Below are 16,349 nucleotides of genomic sequence, written 5' to 3' on the forward strand. Positions count from 1 at the left end.
AATTCAATATTTAGCCACCTACTGGCCAACCAAAGTCGCCTGATATTTTTCCCTTCCAGAGGTGAGTTCAGTGGGTGCAGACCACTTTGATTCAAAAGCCTACCCTTTAGCTACACCAGTATGAAAATGTGGACACTCCTGTACAGCTATTTATTTACAGTCATTAAAGCCCTGTATACTCTGTTGCAAACTGCACCCACGTTCACCAGGTCCCTAGATTCTGTAGCACTCTGGTGAAAAGAATAAAAATTCTTTGCAGCTCCATTGAAGATAGAAATTGAGGTTTATTATGAATGCAACATGTCTGTGACTAATACAACCCTGACAGTAGCCCCCTGTGTTTTTTATTTTGATATTACATCTATTTTATGCTTGTTAGGATACAGATATCCAGGCCTGTCTGCAAAGGCCTATACTTTAAGAATGTAGGTGTATTCTTATCACTTAGCTAGTTATAGAGGTATAAAAGAAAGAATCAAAATCACTGTCAGTTGGTATAAGGGCCTTCTCTCACTGTGACAGTCTGAGGCCCTGTTCTTAGGCTAAGGCCTTGGGCTAAGCAGCAGAGGCAGCCATAAACTGGGAAGTGTGTGGTTACATCCTTACATTTCAAACTAGTTACATTGAAATAAAGCGCTATTGGGCTGTTAGAAATACAATCCTGTACTAATAATGCCCATCACCTCCAGAGAAAGGGAAGAGCCTAGAAGATGTAAAGGAAACTTAGTTTGATAGCATCCTGTCTGGCAAGAACTCACTTATTGATAGCTGAAATGTAAAATCCTTATTTTTTTGTTGTTTTATTACTGTAGTCCCCATTTCCCTATTGTTTGTCTGTGTAATCTCTGTCTGGTTCTGTGATTGTTTCTGTCTGCTGTATAATTAATTTTGCTGGGTGTAAACTAATTAAGGTGGTGGGATATAATTGGTTAAATAATCATGTTACAATATGTTAGCATTGGTCCGTTACATTTCAGTAAAATAATTGGTTACGGTATGGCTTAGCAAACCTCAAGTTTTACAATATAGTTTGCAGTCAATCAGGAAGTAAGGGGGGAATGGGAACAGGGAATGGGGGTGGTGGAATTTAAATTATGTTTTGCTAAGGGCAGGAATGGGAACAGGGACACAAGGCAAGGCTCAATGGCATCAGAGCTGGGAAGGGGGACACTGAGGAAGGAAATTAGAATATAAATAAATAAATGTTAAACTAAACTAAATTTTAAACCCCATATTGGGGGATCACTAAACCTAACGTTTAAAAATATATAAGGTATCCTATGATGAAATTGCCCTTTTAATTTTATAATTATGTTGTACCTCACCCTTTTACCATGGGTGACGAGAGCCAATGCATCAGCCATTTGCTGCTTAGCCCTCATATGATGTTGCAAGCAAGTGACCCATGTGGGATTGCTGGTGTTACAGCTCAGGGCAACTGCACCTGTTTTCCCCCTCCACAGTCCAGCCAGGATACCTACTCTAGGCCCTGGCTCCTCAGCCATCACCTATCTTGGAGGAGATCCACATCTATCTCCTCCTGACTGGGGGTTTTTCAGGCTGCACAGTTCCCTGCATACACTCTATTATTCCCCACAAAACAGGGTATGTCTTCACTACCCGCCAGATCGGCGGGCAGCGATTGATCCAGCGGGGATAGATAGTCTGGACGGGATAAATCAACCCCCGAGTGCTCTGCCGTCCACTCCTGTACTCCAGCGCCGTGAGAGGCGTAGGCAGAGTCGATGGGGGAGCGGCAGCAGTCGACTCACCGCAGTGGAGACACCCTGGTAAGTCGATCTAAGTACGTCGACTTCAGCTACATTATTCACATAGCTGAAGTTGCGTAACTTAGATCAATCCCCCACACCAGTGTAGACCAGGGCTGAGACTGCCTAGACAGGCCAGCATCCGCACTTTTGTTTCTCCTCACAGGCTATAAACTAGGGGTGTAAATATCGTTTTTAAAAGTACCAGTTTAAACTATTAATCATATTCGTTAACTGTTTGTTAACAAGTTCACAATCTAGTCCACGTATATATATCTTTGTCAAGTGTCTTTACTAACAATAAAAACAGACAGTCTTATGAGTGGGGGTTGGGGTCTGGGCTGCTGCCTGGCCCCACACAAAGGTCTGAGTCAGGGGCTGTCGTGTGGCCCCTCCCAGCAGGTGTTGGGGTCGGGGGCTGCTGCCCAGCCCTGCCCGGCAGAGGTCAGGGGCTGCCACCCAGCCCCACACAGCGGGGGGTCAGGGTCCGGGCTGCTGCCCCCTGGTCTCTCAGGGCATGGGTCAGGATCTGGGGCTGCTGCCTGGCTCTACAAAGTTGGGTCCAGGTCAGGGCTGCCGTCTGCCCTACATGGTGGGGTCGGGGCTGCTGCCAATTTGTTTTAAAAGCTAACTGCAATATATTAACAATAAGACTAATACTTATCGGTTAACCATTTAACTGTTTAACATTTTACATCCCTACTAATTGCCCCCCTCAGTTATACCACACAGCTCTTTCTAAGCAAGAATATTTAGTCTTAAGGTGAAAGCATTACAGAGAGAACAATGAGTTCCCATATACATGCTAAAAGCTTAGCAACAGTCACTCATCAGTTTTATGGGGCTCCTGTAGACCAAAGTTTTTCCAACCCTTATCAGGAGGGATTAGGGGGCCCCCTGTCTGTTTGGTGGATCAGAAAGAAGGCCCTGAGTTAGTTGAAACTCAGGCTGCTTATCCAAAAGTCCTTTCTTGTGTTTGTTGGTTTCTGGAGACTCCAGATTGAAGAAGTATATACGAGTGTAGCCAAATGGTAGACCCTCTCTACAGCTGTGACAGCCTGAGGAAATCTGCCTAATTCCTCCCCCCCCCCCACAAGCTGTTCTTACTTCTTGGTGGGTTGTAGTCATCCTCCCCTGAGGATTTACATAAATACCTGGCCCACAATGTTACAATGAAACTTAACAAGGTAAGATCTCACAAGGTATTGCAGGAAATTACCATATCTGCCATAGCTAGAAGAGACATCTCAACGATGACAGTCTTGCAGGTGGTGTATTTACTGTTGCTGATGCTTGTTCTTGGTGAGCAATAGGAGGATAACACATGGGAATTTCCCCAACCTTACAAATGCCTGCATGGCCTCTGTCCCTGCAGAAACAACTTCTTTCCCTTTCCCACCAGAAGGCATCTGAGCATTGTCTTTGGTAACCTGACTGAGGCCTGTAGTTGCTACTGTAACATAAGGATGAAAAAATCTAAATGCTTGCTGTGAAGCTTATCCTTCTAAACCACTTCATTTTAGCCACCAGCATTTCCCATAAGCATTTCCAGCTCCTCCCTCATCTTCTCAGGAGGAATGCGCTCCATGGCAGCCTTTTTGTGTATTTGCAATAACCACCTAATGAGGTTTCCTGCCCAGACCTTTCCCAACAGCTGCGTCATCAGAATCCACCTCTGTGCAGACACTGCATCCTGTAGCCTTAAAAAATGCTCGGGTTGAGTGGTTGTTCCATTCACAAATTAGCCATAAATTTCTTTGTGGCAGTTCTCTGTGGCCGGCTGCATCCAAAGCTCCCAGACTGAGAAGTGCCCAGTGATGACAAAGCTGTGCTGGTGATGCAGACCTGCTCTTTTGCCTTTTCTGAAGACTTCTCTCCCTTCTTTGCCAGTGGATTATGACCGCTGCTTCTACTCCCACTCCATTTCATTGGGGGTGAAAGTCATTCTTGTGCCGAGGTCTATGCTCTTACCCTCCCCACAGTGAGAGATCTGCCTCACGTTTTTTGTCAGTCATTTGGGATGACATGTATTGCTCATTTGCAGCTTCACAATTCGTGAATGATGCTGCTATTCCAAACTTGAGCTAATCAAACCTTTATATCACATTATATCATCATGCATTGCCCCCCCCCAACTACAGATGGAGATAGCTAAAATGTCTCTCTCTATAGCAAGAGAGTCTTCATTTCAGGTAGTGCCTCCCTGCAACCTTTCAGCATATCTGACATGCATATGCATACAGTACACAGGCATGTCAAAATGAGCATGCCCTGTAGATTACAAGGCATTCAAAGCTTGCCTTCAGGAGCCAGCCTGCAGTCATTTATACTCTCCCATAGACACTAAATGTAAAATCCATGTAAACTTTAAGAAAACTCCATACAAAAGTTTTGGTGCATTTACTGGGAATTGTTCTCAATACTTTTAGGCAGTGCCTGTCTTACCCAGTCCCCACTTCTTTTTCTTGGATTTTAACCCCTTTCTGGATTCCCAAAGTTCCAGGGAGCAATATTTTTCCAGCCCATCAGATTTTCCAGTGATCTCAATCATGTCAGCATGTCTCCAACAGAGCAGCGCTGCATCTGTAAATGATTTGTTCTCTGCCTTTCCCAGAGCAGATGACTCATTTCAACTTTAATTATTTGGAGCTCTGGGAGTTACTTTTTGGATTAATAGTTAAGAGCTTGTTAGAATCTGCCTCTCCTGATTATTTTTTTTTAAATTTTTTAACAAAATTTTAGTTAAGTGTCAAAGAAGGAAGAGATGATGTAAAACCTGCCAATGAAGTGAGGATAGCTAAAAGAAAACATTCAGGGAGTGCCAGTGTCCTCCAGCATTTACTGCTGTGACCATGTCCGAGATGGAAAACCACATCAATCAAGTGAGTAGCACTGCTGATTTATTTATGTTAACCCCATAATTTATGCAGATGAGGATGCCAGTCAAGGGGCGTATGCCTCCAGTGATCAGCTGTGAAAGTCACTTAAAGGGAAAACACCAGTAAGGATAATTTGTGGGAAGGCAGTAAGGAAGGCCAGAGACAAATAGGAAAAGCAAAGTGATAGGACCTTAGACAGAAATGGCTCCAAAAATGCATTTTCCCTTTATTTAAGCCTTCTCACCTTTCCCTATAGCACTATTTGAGGTCATCAGAACTGACTCAAGGGCAATTGTTTGAGAGCTAACTTAATAGTTTATACTTTATAGAGAGCTTTTTCATTTGTAGATCTCAAAGCTCTTTACACAGGTGGGTAAGCATTATCCTCCATTTTCCTAAAGGTGTATGCTTAAAATACAGAGAAGTTAAGTAACTTGCCCAATATCACAAGTAAAAGCACTGTCCAAACCAAGGTTGGAGCCTAGGTTTACTGGTTCCTAAGCCTGTGTTTAATTCATAAGGCCACAGTGCGTAGGACATCTAGATGAGTGATACACAAGCGGCTTCAGTGCGAATGGGCTGACATTTAGCCCAGCACTGATGGTGCTAAACCTCCAAACTACTTCCAAAGCAATGTGATGATACCTTTCCCACATACATCCTTCACAAAGAGTATGATGTGGCAATTCTGACTGAATGGTGCTCTGATACTATAGTTTGAAGTGAATCTTTCATGATGTTAGGTTCTGTGGTGATGGGACTGGAAGCTGGATCTGTAGGGTAAGGATGGCTGATGCCTCCGCGCCACTTCCTGGCAGCCAAGGTAGGGCTGCATGTAATTACCACATAGACCCTGTGGAGAAAGATACCCCAGGAAGTACTGCCTTGGAAGATGAATGACAGCTTCCCTCATGGCCCCTGATTGGTCCAGGCACTCTACTTAAGGAGGTGTTCCAGGAAGTGTCTGTGCAACAAAATGGACTCCTCCATCAGCCATAATGATGGATCTACTTCTTGGACTCCTGGCCCCAGCTCCAACCCTTGGCACTGATTCCTGGTTCCTGACTCCAGCTCTGACCTTTGGTGCAGGCTTCTGACACCACTGCTCTGGCCATTAGGCCTGACCACCTTAGAGTCATCATGGGTTGTTTTCTGAAAACATCTGCTCAGTGTACAGTGCCAGTCAAAAAAGGCTAACAATGTTAGGAGCTATTAGGACAGGGATAGAAAATAAGACAGAAAATATAAGCATGTCACTATATAAAGCCATGGTACATCCACACTTTGAATACTGCATGCAGTTCTGGTCACCTCATGTCAAAAGAGAGATACTAGAATTAGAAAATAATCACAGAAAAGGGCAACAAAGATGAGTAGGGAAATGGAACAGCTTCCATATAAGAGATTAAAAAGACTTGGACTGTTCAATTTAGATGAGAGATGACTCGGGAGGGTTATGATGGAGGTGTATAAAATCATGGATGAGATGGAGAAAATGAATAATGAAGTATTACATAAGGACTTACTTCTTCATACAATGCACAGTCAACCTGTGGAACTCATTGTCAGGGGATGTTTTGAAAGACAAAAGTATAACTAGGTTCAAAAAAGAATTAGTTAAGTTAATAGGGGATAGGTCCATCATTGCCAGAGTCAAGATAGTTAGGGATGCAACCTCATGCTCTGGGTGTCCCTAAACCTTTGATTGCCAGAAGCTGGGACTGGACAACAGAGGATGGATCACTCAATAATTGCCCTGTTTTGTTCATTTCCTCTGAAGCATGTGGCAGGACACTGGGTTTAGATGGACCATTGGTCTGACCAGTATGGCCATTCTTATACCATTGCTCTGACCACTGTGCCTGGCTGCCCAAGCCCCGGTTATGATATGACATCATATATTAATACCACAAATGAGATACTGAAATGGCTTATCTCACTAGTTCAGACCATCTGTAGGTAAGGAAATATTTTGGAATCATCTGATCTCAATTGTATCTGGAAAGCTGGTGGTCGTAATGCATCCTGTATATAGCGTTCAGTACATACAGGCACAGAAGGGAGAATGGGAAGAGAAGACAAAGGAAGAAACTAGATGAGAAAAGTAGGCAGAATGCAGGGGAGAGATGAGATGAGCTACAAACAGGGATAGAGTGGTGCAGTGTTTCAAAATGAGGTGTAAACCCGTCCTTATTGAAGTCAGGGGGAATTTTGCCAGGGCCTTCATTGGGGTCAGGACTTCACTCATGGAGTTCAAAATATATGTGAAAAGAGAGAGTGTCCACAAAGGAATTTAAGCATGATCAGAGCAGCAGGGTAGGATTTTAGCTGCTGGAGGTTGAAGGGTGAAGCGGGGAACTGGAATGGAGGAGATTACAGTAGCATAGGCAAGCTAGAATCATGGTATGAACCAAGGTTTTGGTAGCAGAGATGGGGGGAAAGGGGAGTCTTTTAGAAAGGTATTACTGAGGGAGAAACAAATAGTTTTGGCAAGAGCTTGGATGTGAGGAGGGAAGGAAAGGGGAGAGTCAAAGATGGGAGTTTGAGTTATTGGAATAGCAGAGATTCAAAGGAAAATTCAGGGGTGTTTATGGGAATCCCCACTGAAAATAAACAAGTGTGTCACAAAAGCCCTTAAGTGTTCTGTGATGGGGACACTCGCTCATGAGTGCCTCCTGTTGGCTGGGTGTGATGCTGCAAGCTCACCTGCTCCAGGCACACCTTGTAGCTTGTTGACCTTACTAGGTGGGTTTTCAGTGGCCAGGGCCGGCTCCAGGCACCAGCGTTCCAAGCAGGTGCTTGGGGCGGCACTTCGAAGGGGCAGCAGTTCCTCCGGCTGTGGCGGCAATTCGGCGGCAGCTTCTCTGTGCCGCCCGCCACGGCGGCAAATCGGCAGCGGCTTCTTCCTTTTGCCATCCGTGGCAGCAGTTTTTTTTTTCACTGCTTGGGGCGGCAAAAACTGTAGAGCTGGCCCTGTCAGTGGCTCAGCACTCCAGCCAAGTCATTCAGTCAAAAATGGCTGAACCCCTCCTGGGGTAGCAAAGAATTCAACACACTGTCTGCCTTCACCAGGATCTTCAACCCTGTCTCCAGACCCCTTTAATTCCTGCTCTTCACTTGGGTTTCCAAACAGAGCCTAGTCCTTCTATGGGTTCAGGCCACTTGGCTGGTAGGTAGATGGGGGACCCAGGTCCACCCACTACTTTGGGTTCCAGCCCAGCAACCTTGCACACAGCAGCCACATACTGCTTCCTTCAGTTTGCTGCTGCTATTCCCTGGGCCTTTTCGCATGTAGCCCCATTTTTCTTCACCCTGACCTCAGTACTGAAGCTCTCAAATTCTCTTTCTCCTCACTGAGCATAAGTATGATCAGAACCTATCTTCTGAGTCTCTTCTGGCACTCCCGCAACAAACACCCTTCCTTGCTCCTCTTGTCCAGCCAGGAACTGCCCTGCTCAGCTCCTTTAGCTCCTTTTATCTGAACCTGCTGGGGCCTGATTGGCTGTGTCTATGCAGCCTCTCTAAGCAGGGCTGGAGGACCCACCTTCGCTGCTGCTTTCCTGGGGCATGACGTGGTAGGACTGCGGGGCCTCTAGCAGCAGGCCACAAAGGCTGAGTACATCCCATCACTCATTTTTACAAATCCGTGTTACTTTTCAATGGATGGCACAGCATGCAGGGTCAGAGTAACTAGGGAAGGAAAAGACTTCGTAGATTGCTGCATCCATTTCTCTACCAACAGAATAGAGGACTTGTCAGAGATTAAATGGGCACTAAATATGAACCTTAGTCAAAAAGATGGCAAGCAGCCCTTTTAATAATTGTTTGGTATTTGATATATTAAACTGAGGTCTACATTAAATGCATATTGGGGAAACTTAAAAAGGTAACTATTACAGATTTTGTTACAAGACCAGAGAGCTGGCTGGTCTGCAACAAAAGGAGCTCTTGAGGTAAAAAGGAAAACATCTATTCCAAAAAGAACCTTTCCATCTTTAAAATAAACACACTGTGACCTTTACACTAAAAGTCTCTTACATTTCCAAGTGCTTGGCCAATCAGAAAATGTTGGAAGCTGAGCACAAAGCCTCAGTAGCATTAATAAAACAGGGCTTATCCGTCTTTTAAAGTTAAAGCATAAGGGTTATTTCAAGGAGCTGAGATATATACATCTGGATGGGTGATAGATGCTGTGCACAGGGAATGATTAGCTTACTAACAAAATGTCAGTATCAGCCCTGGGAAGAGTTGGGGGAAAGGAGAAGGAAAAGCATGGGATTGGAGGGAGCAGAAAATAAAGTTTTAACAAAAGTGAAAGGGAAAGAAGAGAGCAATGCAAATCAGTCTGGGCAAAGCATTTGCATTCACTAGAGTCAGGTTGCTCTGAAGTACAACAAAGAGAGAGGATCAAGTCACTTGCACAGCTGATCGGAGTCTTGAAAGCAGGTAGGTGTGTGTGTGTGTGTAAAAGTAAAATATATTATTTTGTTTGCTTGCTTTAATATAAATATATAGGATGCCTCTAAGAATGTAGTTTATGGGTCATGTTCGGCACCCTGTTAAATCTGAATGACTCCACTGGAATGGAGAGCATATGGATTTGTTCTGGATTTTCACCATTGTAATCGAAAGCAGAATATGAATTGGTGGCCCTGATTCTAAGCTGCATTCCAGACCCTTCTTACTTATACTGCGCCAGACCATACAGAAGCCCAAATCCAGACAGATCTCTCTGAAGTGTGTGTATGTGGGGAGAAGAGGTGGTTGTATAGGGCTGACAAAGGAACCCCTCACAATTTCTGATATAGAATCTTGCCCAATGGTGGGAATGTACATTGCTGGAGCACTCTGGCCTGCAGCCATTCAGGCCATCATAACTGACAGCCATTCCTGAGGTTGCTCTAAATTGTGCTGGGGGCTGATTAGGGATTTGGAAGACGCAAAGGTGATTTGTCTGGGCTGTGCCACCTGAGCTCCGACATGCATAGTCAGAGATACCAGTGCCCCTAGATTTCCATGAATGATATTTTTGGTTTCTAACATGACCCGCTACAAGCAAGTAAAACTGTAACTAAATGTGCTCACTTACATATGTTAATTACAGATGGACCCAGCCAGGAATCTAGTGTCCGAACCACCTGCTAACTAACTCTGGGGGTAGCTTGGAGCTGATTCCATTTCTGGAGTGGACAACTTGAGCTCCCCTCCAGCACTCATAGATGACTAAAATATGTGTGGATGCATGTTGCTGTTTTTTGGTCTGTGTGTTTTGCTGTGTCTGTGATATTAAGAATACACTGACATATATTTAAAGGAATGATTCAAAAAATGAACCCTAGTTGCAATCTCGGTACTGATCCTAATGGCTAGGAGAGTGGAGAAGTCTTTTCTCTAAACAAAAACTGCAAGGAAACTTGCAAAATTTGCCCCTGCCAGGAAATGGGCAGTGGTTCTTCTAAGTCCCACAGGAATGGGTGAAGTGGGCAATGAATGTGGACAGTAAGAAACTTAGTGCACATAACACAAGGACTCAAGTTCATCCCAGGTGTAACCCAGTTAGTCTAGGAAGGCAGAGAGGTCCAGTGGATGAGACATTGATTGGGGATGGATGGACCGTGTTGGTTTCTACTCTCAGATCTGTTTATGGCTCACTGTGGTCCAATCTAGCAAAATACTTCAGCACATGCTTAACTTTAAGCATGTGAGTCATCCAATTGAAGTTAGTGGGACTAGTTGTGTTTAAAATTAATCATGTGCTTAAAGTGCTTTGCTGGCTCTGTATCTATGTGACTGTGGGCAAGTCAATGAGGGCTTGATTCTGCAAGGTGCCTGCCTAGTACTTTGGCTCCAATCCAACAAAGCAAACCACTGTAGGACTAGTCATGTGCTTAGTGTTAAGCACATGCATAAATACTTTGCTGAGTTGGGACTAAAATGCTTAGTACCTTGCAGGATTGAGACCTTAATCGCTCTGTGACTCAGTTTCCTTATTTCAGCAATTGGTATACTAATATTTTGCAAGGTGCTTTGAGACCTGTGGATGAAAAGTGTTATATAAGGGGTAGGAAATATGTGTTCAGATGTCTGGAAAGTGCATAGCACATTGTGAGCACACCTGCAATATGCAAAATAATACTTGTTATTGTTACTTCAGTGATATTACAGCAGAAATGAACTAGTCACATAAAATCTGTATGATCAGATACAATGATTTACACATGGAATTAAAAAGAACTGGGGCTTCCATTTCACCTGGAATCTCTGCGCTTATCCTCTGAAATTTCCGATAATTACCAGTTATCATCCCATCAACATTTCTCCTTTTTTAAAATGCTTTCAGCCTTTTTCAATGGTAGAGGAAACAAGTGATTTTTCCTAAATCTGATCTTTTCAATAAAAGTTTGTCATGAAATATGGTCATTTCCCTCCCTCCAATTATATCATTATTGAGAGCTGTTTTTCAAGGCACATTGATAGCTCTCAGATGGGTTATTATATGAATGTGGTTTATAAATGGACTTTTATTACTCATTACAGTTAGTTTGAAGGGGTCAGGTTCTTCCTTTCAGTGCATTCATGCCTTTATCTTTTTTAACAGTCATCTCTGGTCAATCATAGCCATATAGAAATATTAGGATACCTGTCAAAAGTTAAATAGTCCTAACCTTAATTTTTATTGTGATTAAAAATATATATATATATATATTGCTATTGCTATCAGGAGTAATGGTGCATCTTACCAAAAGTTTAAATTGCCCCTTTCAGCATATATTAAATATGTATTTATCCTTCATAGAAAACAGGAAATATCAGCACAAGTACCACAATGACGCAAAAAATAGAGTTCAAGTAGAGTTGAACTAGAGTTGCCAAGACTGGTGATAAAGGGTTTTATTTTTCTCATTGGGTTGCTAGATTTACAGGGCCAAATTCTGCTCTCAGCCACACTAGTGTAAAATAGATGTAACTGATGGCAATGGAGCTAATTCAGGTTTGCACAGGTGTAAATGAGATCAGACTGTGGCCCATAGCATTCTAGCTCAGCAGAAAGTCAAGGATTTGGCAGAGAGAGAGAGAGATTGTAGGTGGTTAGACGAGGTGAATGAGAGCCAGGACTCTTGATCTGCAGTACTCGCTGGGTAAGTCATTTAACTTTGCTGCGTCTCAGTTTATCCATCTTTTAAGTAAGTCTAATACCATTTGCATATTTTTCCAAGCGTGTTTTGAATGGTAGTTGACATCAGTGGGCTTTGGATCAGGACTTTAATTAATTAATATTTGTAAACTGCCCTAACATCTTCTGATGACAGGCAATATAGAAATGCAAAGTTATGATTTCATTTTGTGACTTACTATGAGCCTGTTAAATGACAGTTAAACTGATACCATCTGATGAAGTGAGCTGTAGCTAACGAAAGCTTATGCTCAAATAAATTTTTTAGTCTCTAAGGTGCCACAAGTACTCCTTTTCTTTTTGCGAATACAGACTAACACGACTGCTACTCTGAAACCAGTTCACTGGTGTCACTGAAACCAACAATCCATAAACTCTGAGCCATAACCCATAGAATGAAACACAGAAAATTATCCATGCACTAAAGAAAAAACTGATGCTCTAAGTCTGAGTTAGAGCTCTTAGAGTCTGGAGTGCTGCCAAAGTTCTGGCCTGGGACTTGGTGATCTCTGAAACGCACAACTGTTCATTGTTGTTGTTCTGGGTACTCTTAAGTACTTTAACTGCGATAAGTAACACACCGTTTAAAGAATATTTACAGAAAGAGGGAATTAACTCCTGTCACATGACTTTATGGCACAAGAAAATGTAACAGGAGAAGTCAATAGGCAATGATGTCAGGTGAACTTTGCTAAAATGACATGGATAGAATGTACTCCGTGGAAAAGCGAAAGAGGCATCTAACTAACTCTCTGCACTAGTCTTAACCCTTAGTGCATCAAGACTGAATGAAGTCCTCCAGGGTAGGCTTTATAGAGGAAGTGCAACCTTAGGGTATGTCTACATTTAAAACCTTACAGGGGTGCAGCTGCAGCTGCGCCCCTATAGTTCTTCAGTGTAGACATTACCTATGCCAACAGGAGGTGTTCTCCCATCGGTGTAGGTAATTAACCTCCCAGAGAGGCTGTAGTTAGGCTGATGGAAGAATTCTTCCCTTGACCTAGTGCTAGTTAGTATAGCTGTCTCTGAGGGGTGTGGATTTTTCACACCTCTGAGAGACATAGATGCACCTATGTAAGTTTCCAGTTTAGACCAGGCCTCATAAACATGTCTCTAGTCTTTCTCCCTATCCCTCAATAGATTGGTATGCTTCTCCACTGCTTTTTCTTGCTTCTCTTAAACATGACCCCATGGCATAATACAGTTATTTATGACTGGAGGGAATCAGACTTTTAGTGATGATTTTTTCTTGACAAACATATTCGGATTGCTAATTCCAGACAATCCCAGCAGCCACATCATTATTTGATCCTATACTTTGAAAGTCAAAGAGTTTTGTATGATGGCATTTATGTGAATTCTGGTTTTTCTTGTATCTGATCAGAGCGCTGTGGTTTTTTCAGAACTAGCATTCTGTCACCTTGTTATCAGGTTAGCTGACCATACACTCTTCTCTTTCCTTAACGTTTCCCTTTGATTGTTCTTACAAAGTTGGTTCCTGCAGTTTCTGTATAGCAGTGAAGTGTGCCGCCCACTGTTGGCATGCAATCTAACCTAGCCGGTATTAGTTAGCCATGTGATGCAGAGTAAACTCTGGGTAAGCCTATTGCCTTGGTCAATATTTGCTCTAGCTCTGGGAGGGAAGATTTTAACAGCTTCACTGACGCAAAAGATCCTAACTCTCTCTGACTTCTTTACAGAGTTGATGTGTGCATTTTGTGTCCCTCTGCCACAGATGTTCCCAGCAGCTGGAGCTGAAGATGAAGGACAGGCTGGAGGAATTGAGGATCCGAGTTAATGAAGATGAGGACTCTTTGGATATTGATGATACTCTCTCATTTGATAACCCGGTTTTCAAGGAGGATGAGACCAATCCCATAAGCAAGATATTCCAGGAAGTGTCGGATCTCTCACTGGGCCTGAGTAAACTGGAGGAGTTATCGGAGAGCATCCACAAGAAGCAGCAGCGGGTGCTGTGCTGCACCACCGAGGAGAGCGTTTATGAAGAAAAGAAAGAGCTAAGTAACATTAAAGCCTCCTTCACTAGGCAGGCTAAAGTCATCCAGCCTCAGCTCTATGGGATTCAAGACACACTGGCCCGAGACAGCAAACAGTGGCTGGCAGGATACCGCATCCACCAGAGCCAGCTCTCTGTCCTAATCAGCCGGTACCGAGACATCATCACTCACCATTATGCCAAGGAGATGGAGTACGTGGAGAAGCTGAAGGAGCAGATCATGAGGCAAACCGAGCTGGCGGGCTTGAGCCTATGTGAAGAGGACATTAATCAACTAGTGGAAAGCCCTGTTGCTCCTCAGATTGTGGGCCAGGACCTGGAAGTGCTCAAGGCCAAGCAGCACTTGGCCATGGCCCAAGTACGCCACCAACAACTGTTGGACCTAGAGGTCCAGATCAGTGAGCTGCACTCGCTTTTCCTGCACTTGGAGGTGCTGGTTTCTGAGCAGCACGAGGTCATCAACAACATTGAGTACAACGTCCTGCATACGCTTGATTACGTGTCCCAGTCCAACGAGGAGGTGAAGAAAGCCCTGAAGTATGAGCGCCAGTCGCGGATCTCGGCAGCACTGTCAGCGGTGCTGGGCCTCTGTGCCTGTTGCACGTGCTTATCATGCATAGCCAGCACAGTGAAGTGAGATGGACATGGACTCTGCAAGGGAAGGGGATGGCTACTTACATGGAGCTTGGCAGCAGCAGGGCTCTTTGAGGGCAGTGAGTGTGGATTAGCCCCACAGACTCATTGGAAGGGTGTCTCCCATGATTTGAATGGATTTGAAGGCAGGTTTTATTGTGTCTTTCATATGAGGAAGGATTTTACTGAGTGTTTTGTTAGGACACTGGCAATCAAGCTCATGTTTCCACTGTTCTTTGCTGATGTCATGTTCTATCTTCAACAGTGTCCTTAAAACATTTAATATATGTTAATAAGAAAGGCATATTTGAGTTTCTGATCAAATATAACTTTTTTTTTAAATACAAGTTTGCATAAAAAAGCCCCTGCTAAAACTTGCATTGTATCATCGGTCATTATAAAGCACACAAAGAAACACAACAGCTGTTTCCCAGGTTGATTATAATGCTCCTCCACCCAGGTTTAAAACCTTAATCTCTGCACTTTGTCAAGTTTTTATTACTTGGATTTTAATATGGGATTGACTCAGTGTTTGTCGTGTTTCGTTGTAAAACAAACAAGTGTTTAGAATTGCAAAATGCTTCCAGTCCTGGTGCCATCGCTCTCCCAGTGGCTGGAAATACCTACAGTATGAATGAAGTGTGTTGATGTTTACGTAAGTAGTTTTTCTTTCAAACTCCTGTTACAGGGCTGTGCTTTCCTTCACATGTATGTGTGTGGGTTTGAAATGAGGGGAAAGGATTAAATGCAACAATGGTTTTTAATCCTTTGCAATTCCGTTTTTATAGTTTTCTGGTGGAGCTGCCATCAGGCACAATTTCAGATTTGGTTCTTTCATTTGATTCACTTTCTGTTTCCATGAAACTTTCAAGATTAAAAGAACCAAAACCAGCTGTTATTACGTTACCAGTAATTTTGCAATTGTCCATTTAGTGCTCAGTGACCATTCAGGCTACCAATATTACAGCTCAAAATTCAAGTTTTATGTACCTATTGATTCAGTATAGTGCAAAAGTAATGCATGTGAGCGCGTTGGCAAAAACTCTCAAGGCTATTTTCCTAAGGATCTGATCTAATCTAATCTAGTCATCTTCATAAGAATGCGGTCTAATGTTGTTAGAGAGAGACAAGAGGTATGTCTTCACTACCAACTTTAAAGCGCTGATGCGGGTGTAGTCACTGCACCAGCGGTGGGAGAGAGCTCTCTCAGTGCTGTAAATCCCCCCCACCCTCGAGGGGAGTAGCTCCCAGCACTGGTGCACTATCTAGACTGCCATTTTAGAGTGCTGAAATTTGCATCGCTCAGGGGTGTGTTTTTTCACACCCCTAAGCGAGAAAGTTTCAGCACTGTAAAGTGGTAGTGTAGACAAGGCCAAGGTGGGTGAGCTAATATCTTTTATTGGATCAACTTCTGTGGGTGAGAGAGACCAGCTTTTGAGCTTACACAGAGCTCTTCTTCAGCTCTGGGAAAGGTACTCAGAGTGTCGCAGCTAAAGAGATGGTGGAACAGATTGTTTAGTATAAGTAGTTGTTTTTTTCTGCCCTTCTCCCCCCATGACTGGAGGGGTATTAATGGGCCATTTCACCTTGAATGGTCCCTTGAAATATGTGTTAACTACTTATGCTAAACAAGCTGTTCCACTTTCTATGTAGCTGTTTTCCACTGAATGCATCTGATGAAGTGAGCTGTAGCTCACGAAAGCTTATGCTCAAATAAATGGGTTAGTCTCTAAGGTGCCACAAGGACTCCTGTTCTTTTTGCGGATACAGACTAACACGGCTGCTACTCTGAAACCTGTGTCACTGTGACACTCTTTCCCAGACCTGCAGGAGAGCTCTTTGTGAGCTCAAAAACTTCTCTCTTACCAACAGAAGGA

The 16,349-nt window shown here is 43.4% G+C and overlaps 1 protein-coding gene across 2 annotated transcripts; it reads left to right on the top strand.

Annotated features, from left to right (window-relative positions):
• The first annotated feature begins 4,583 nt into the window (after positions 1 to 4,583).
• LOC311526544 (syntaxin-3-like) lies at positions 4,584 to 14,573 on the top strand. 2 transcript variants are annotated; one of them, XM_084639701.1, is made up of 2 exons: positions 4,584 to 4,651; positions 13,558 to 14,573. In XM_084639701.1, the coding sequence occupies exon 2, from the start codon at positions 13,583 to 13,585 to the stop codon at positions 14,474 to 14,476; it is 894 nt and encodes a 297-aa protein (XP_084495827.1). In that variant the 5' UTR covers positions 4,584 to 4,651; positions 13,558 to 13,582; the 3' UTR covers positions 14,477 to 14,573. The 2 variants fall into 2 exon arrangements, with proteins under 2 accessions (XP_084495827.1, XP_084495828.1); XM_084639702.1 differs by lacking the exon at positions 4,584 to 4,651 and adding an exon at positions 8,976 to 9,094.
• Positions 14,574 to 16,349: the final 1,776 nt, after the last annotated feature.

The sequence above is a fragment of the Lepidochelys olivacea genome (assembly GCF_965140295.1).
Source record: "Lepidochelys olivacea isolate rLepOli2 genome assembly, chromosome: 9".
Lineage (NCBI taxonomy): Eukaryota > Metazoa > Chordata > Testudines > Cheloniidae > Lepidochelys > Lepidochelys olivacea.

Excerpts from the sequence above, each read along its gene's own strand:
- LOC311526544 (XM_084639701.1), top strand. The coding sequence starts at position 13,583 with ATGAAGGACAGGCTGGAGGAATTGAGGATCCGAGTTAATGAAGATGAG.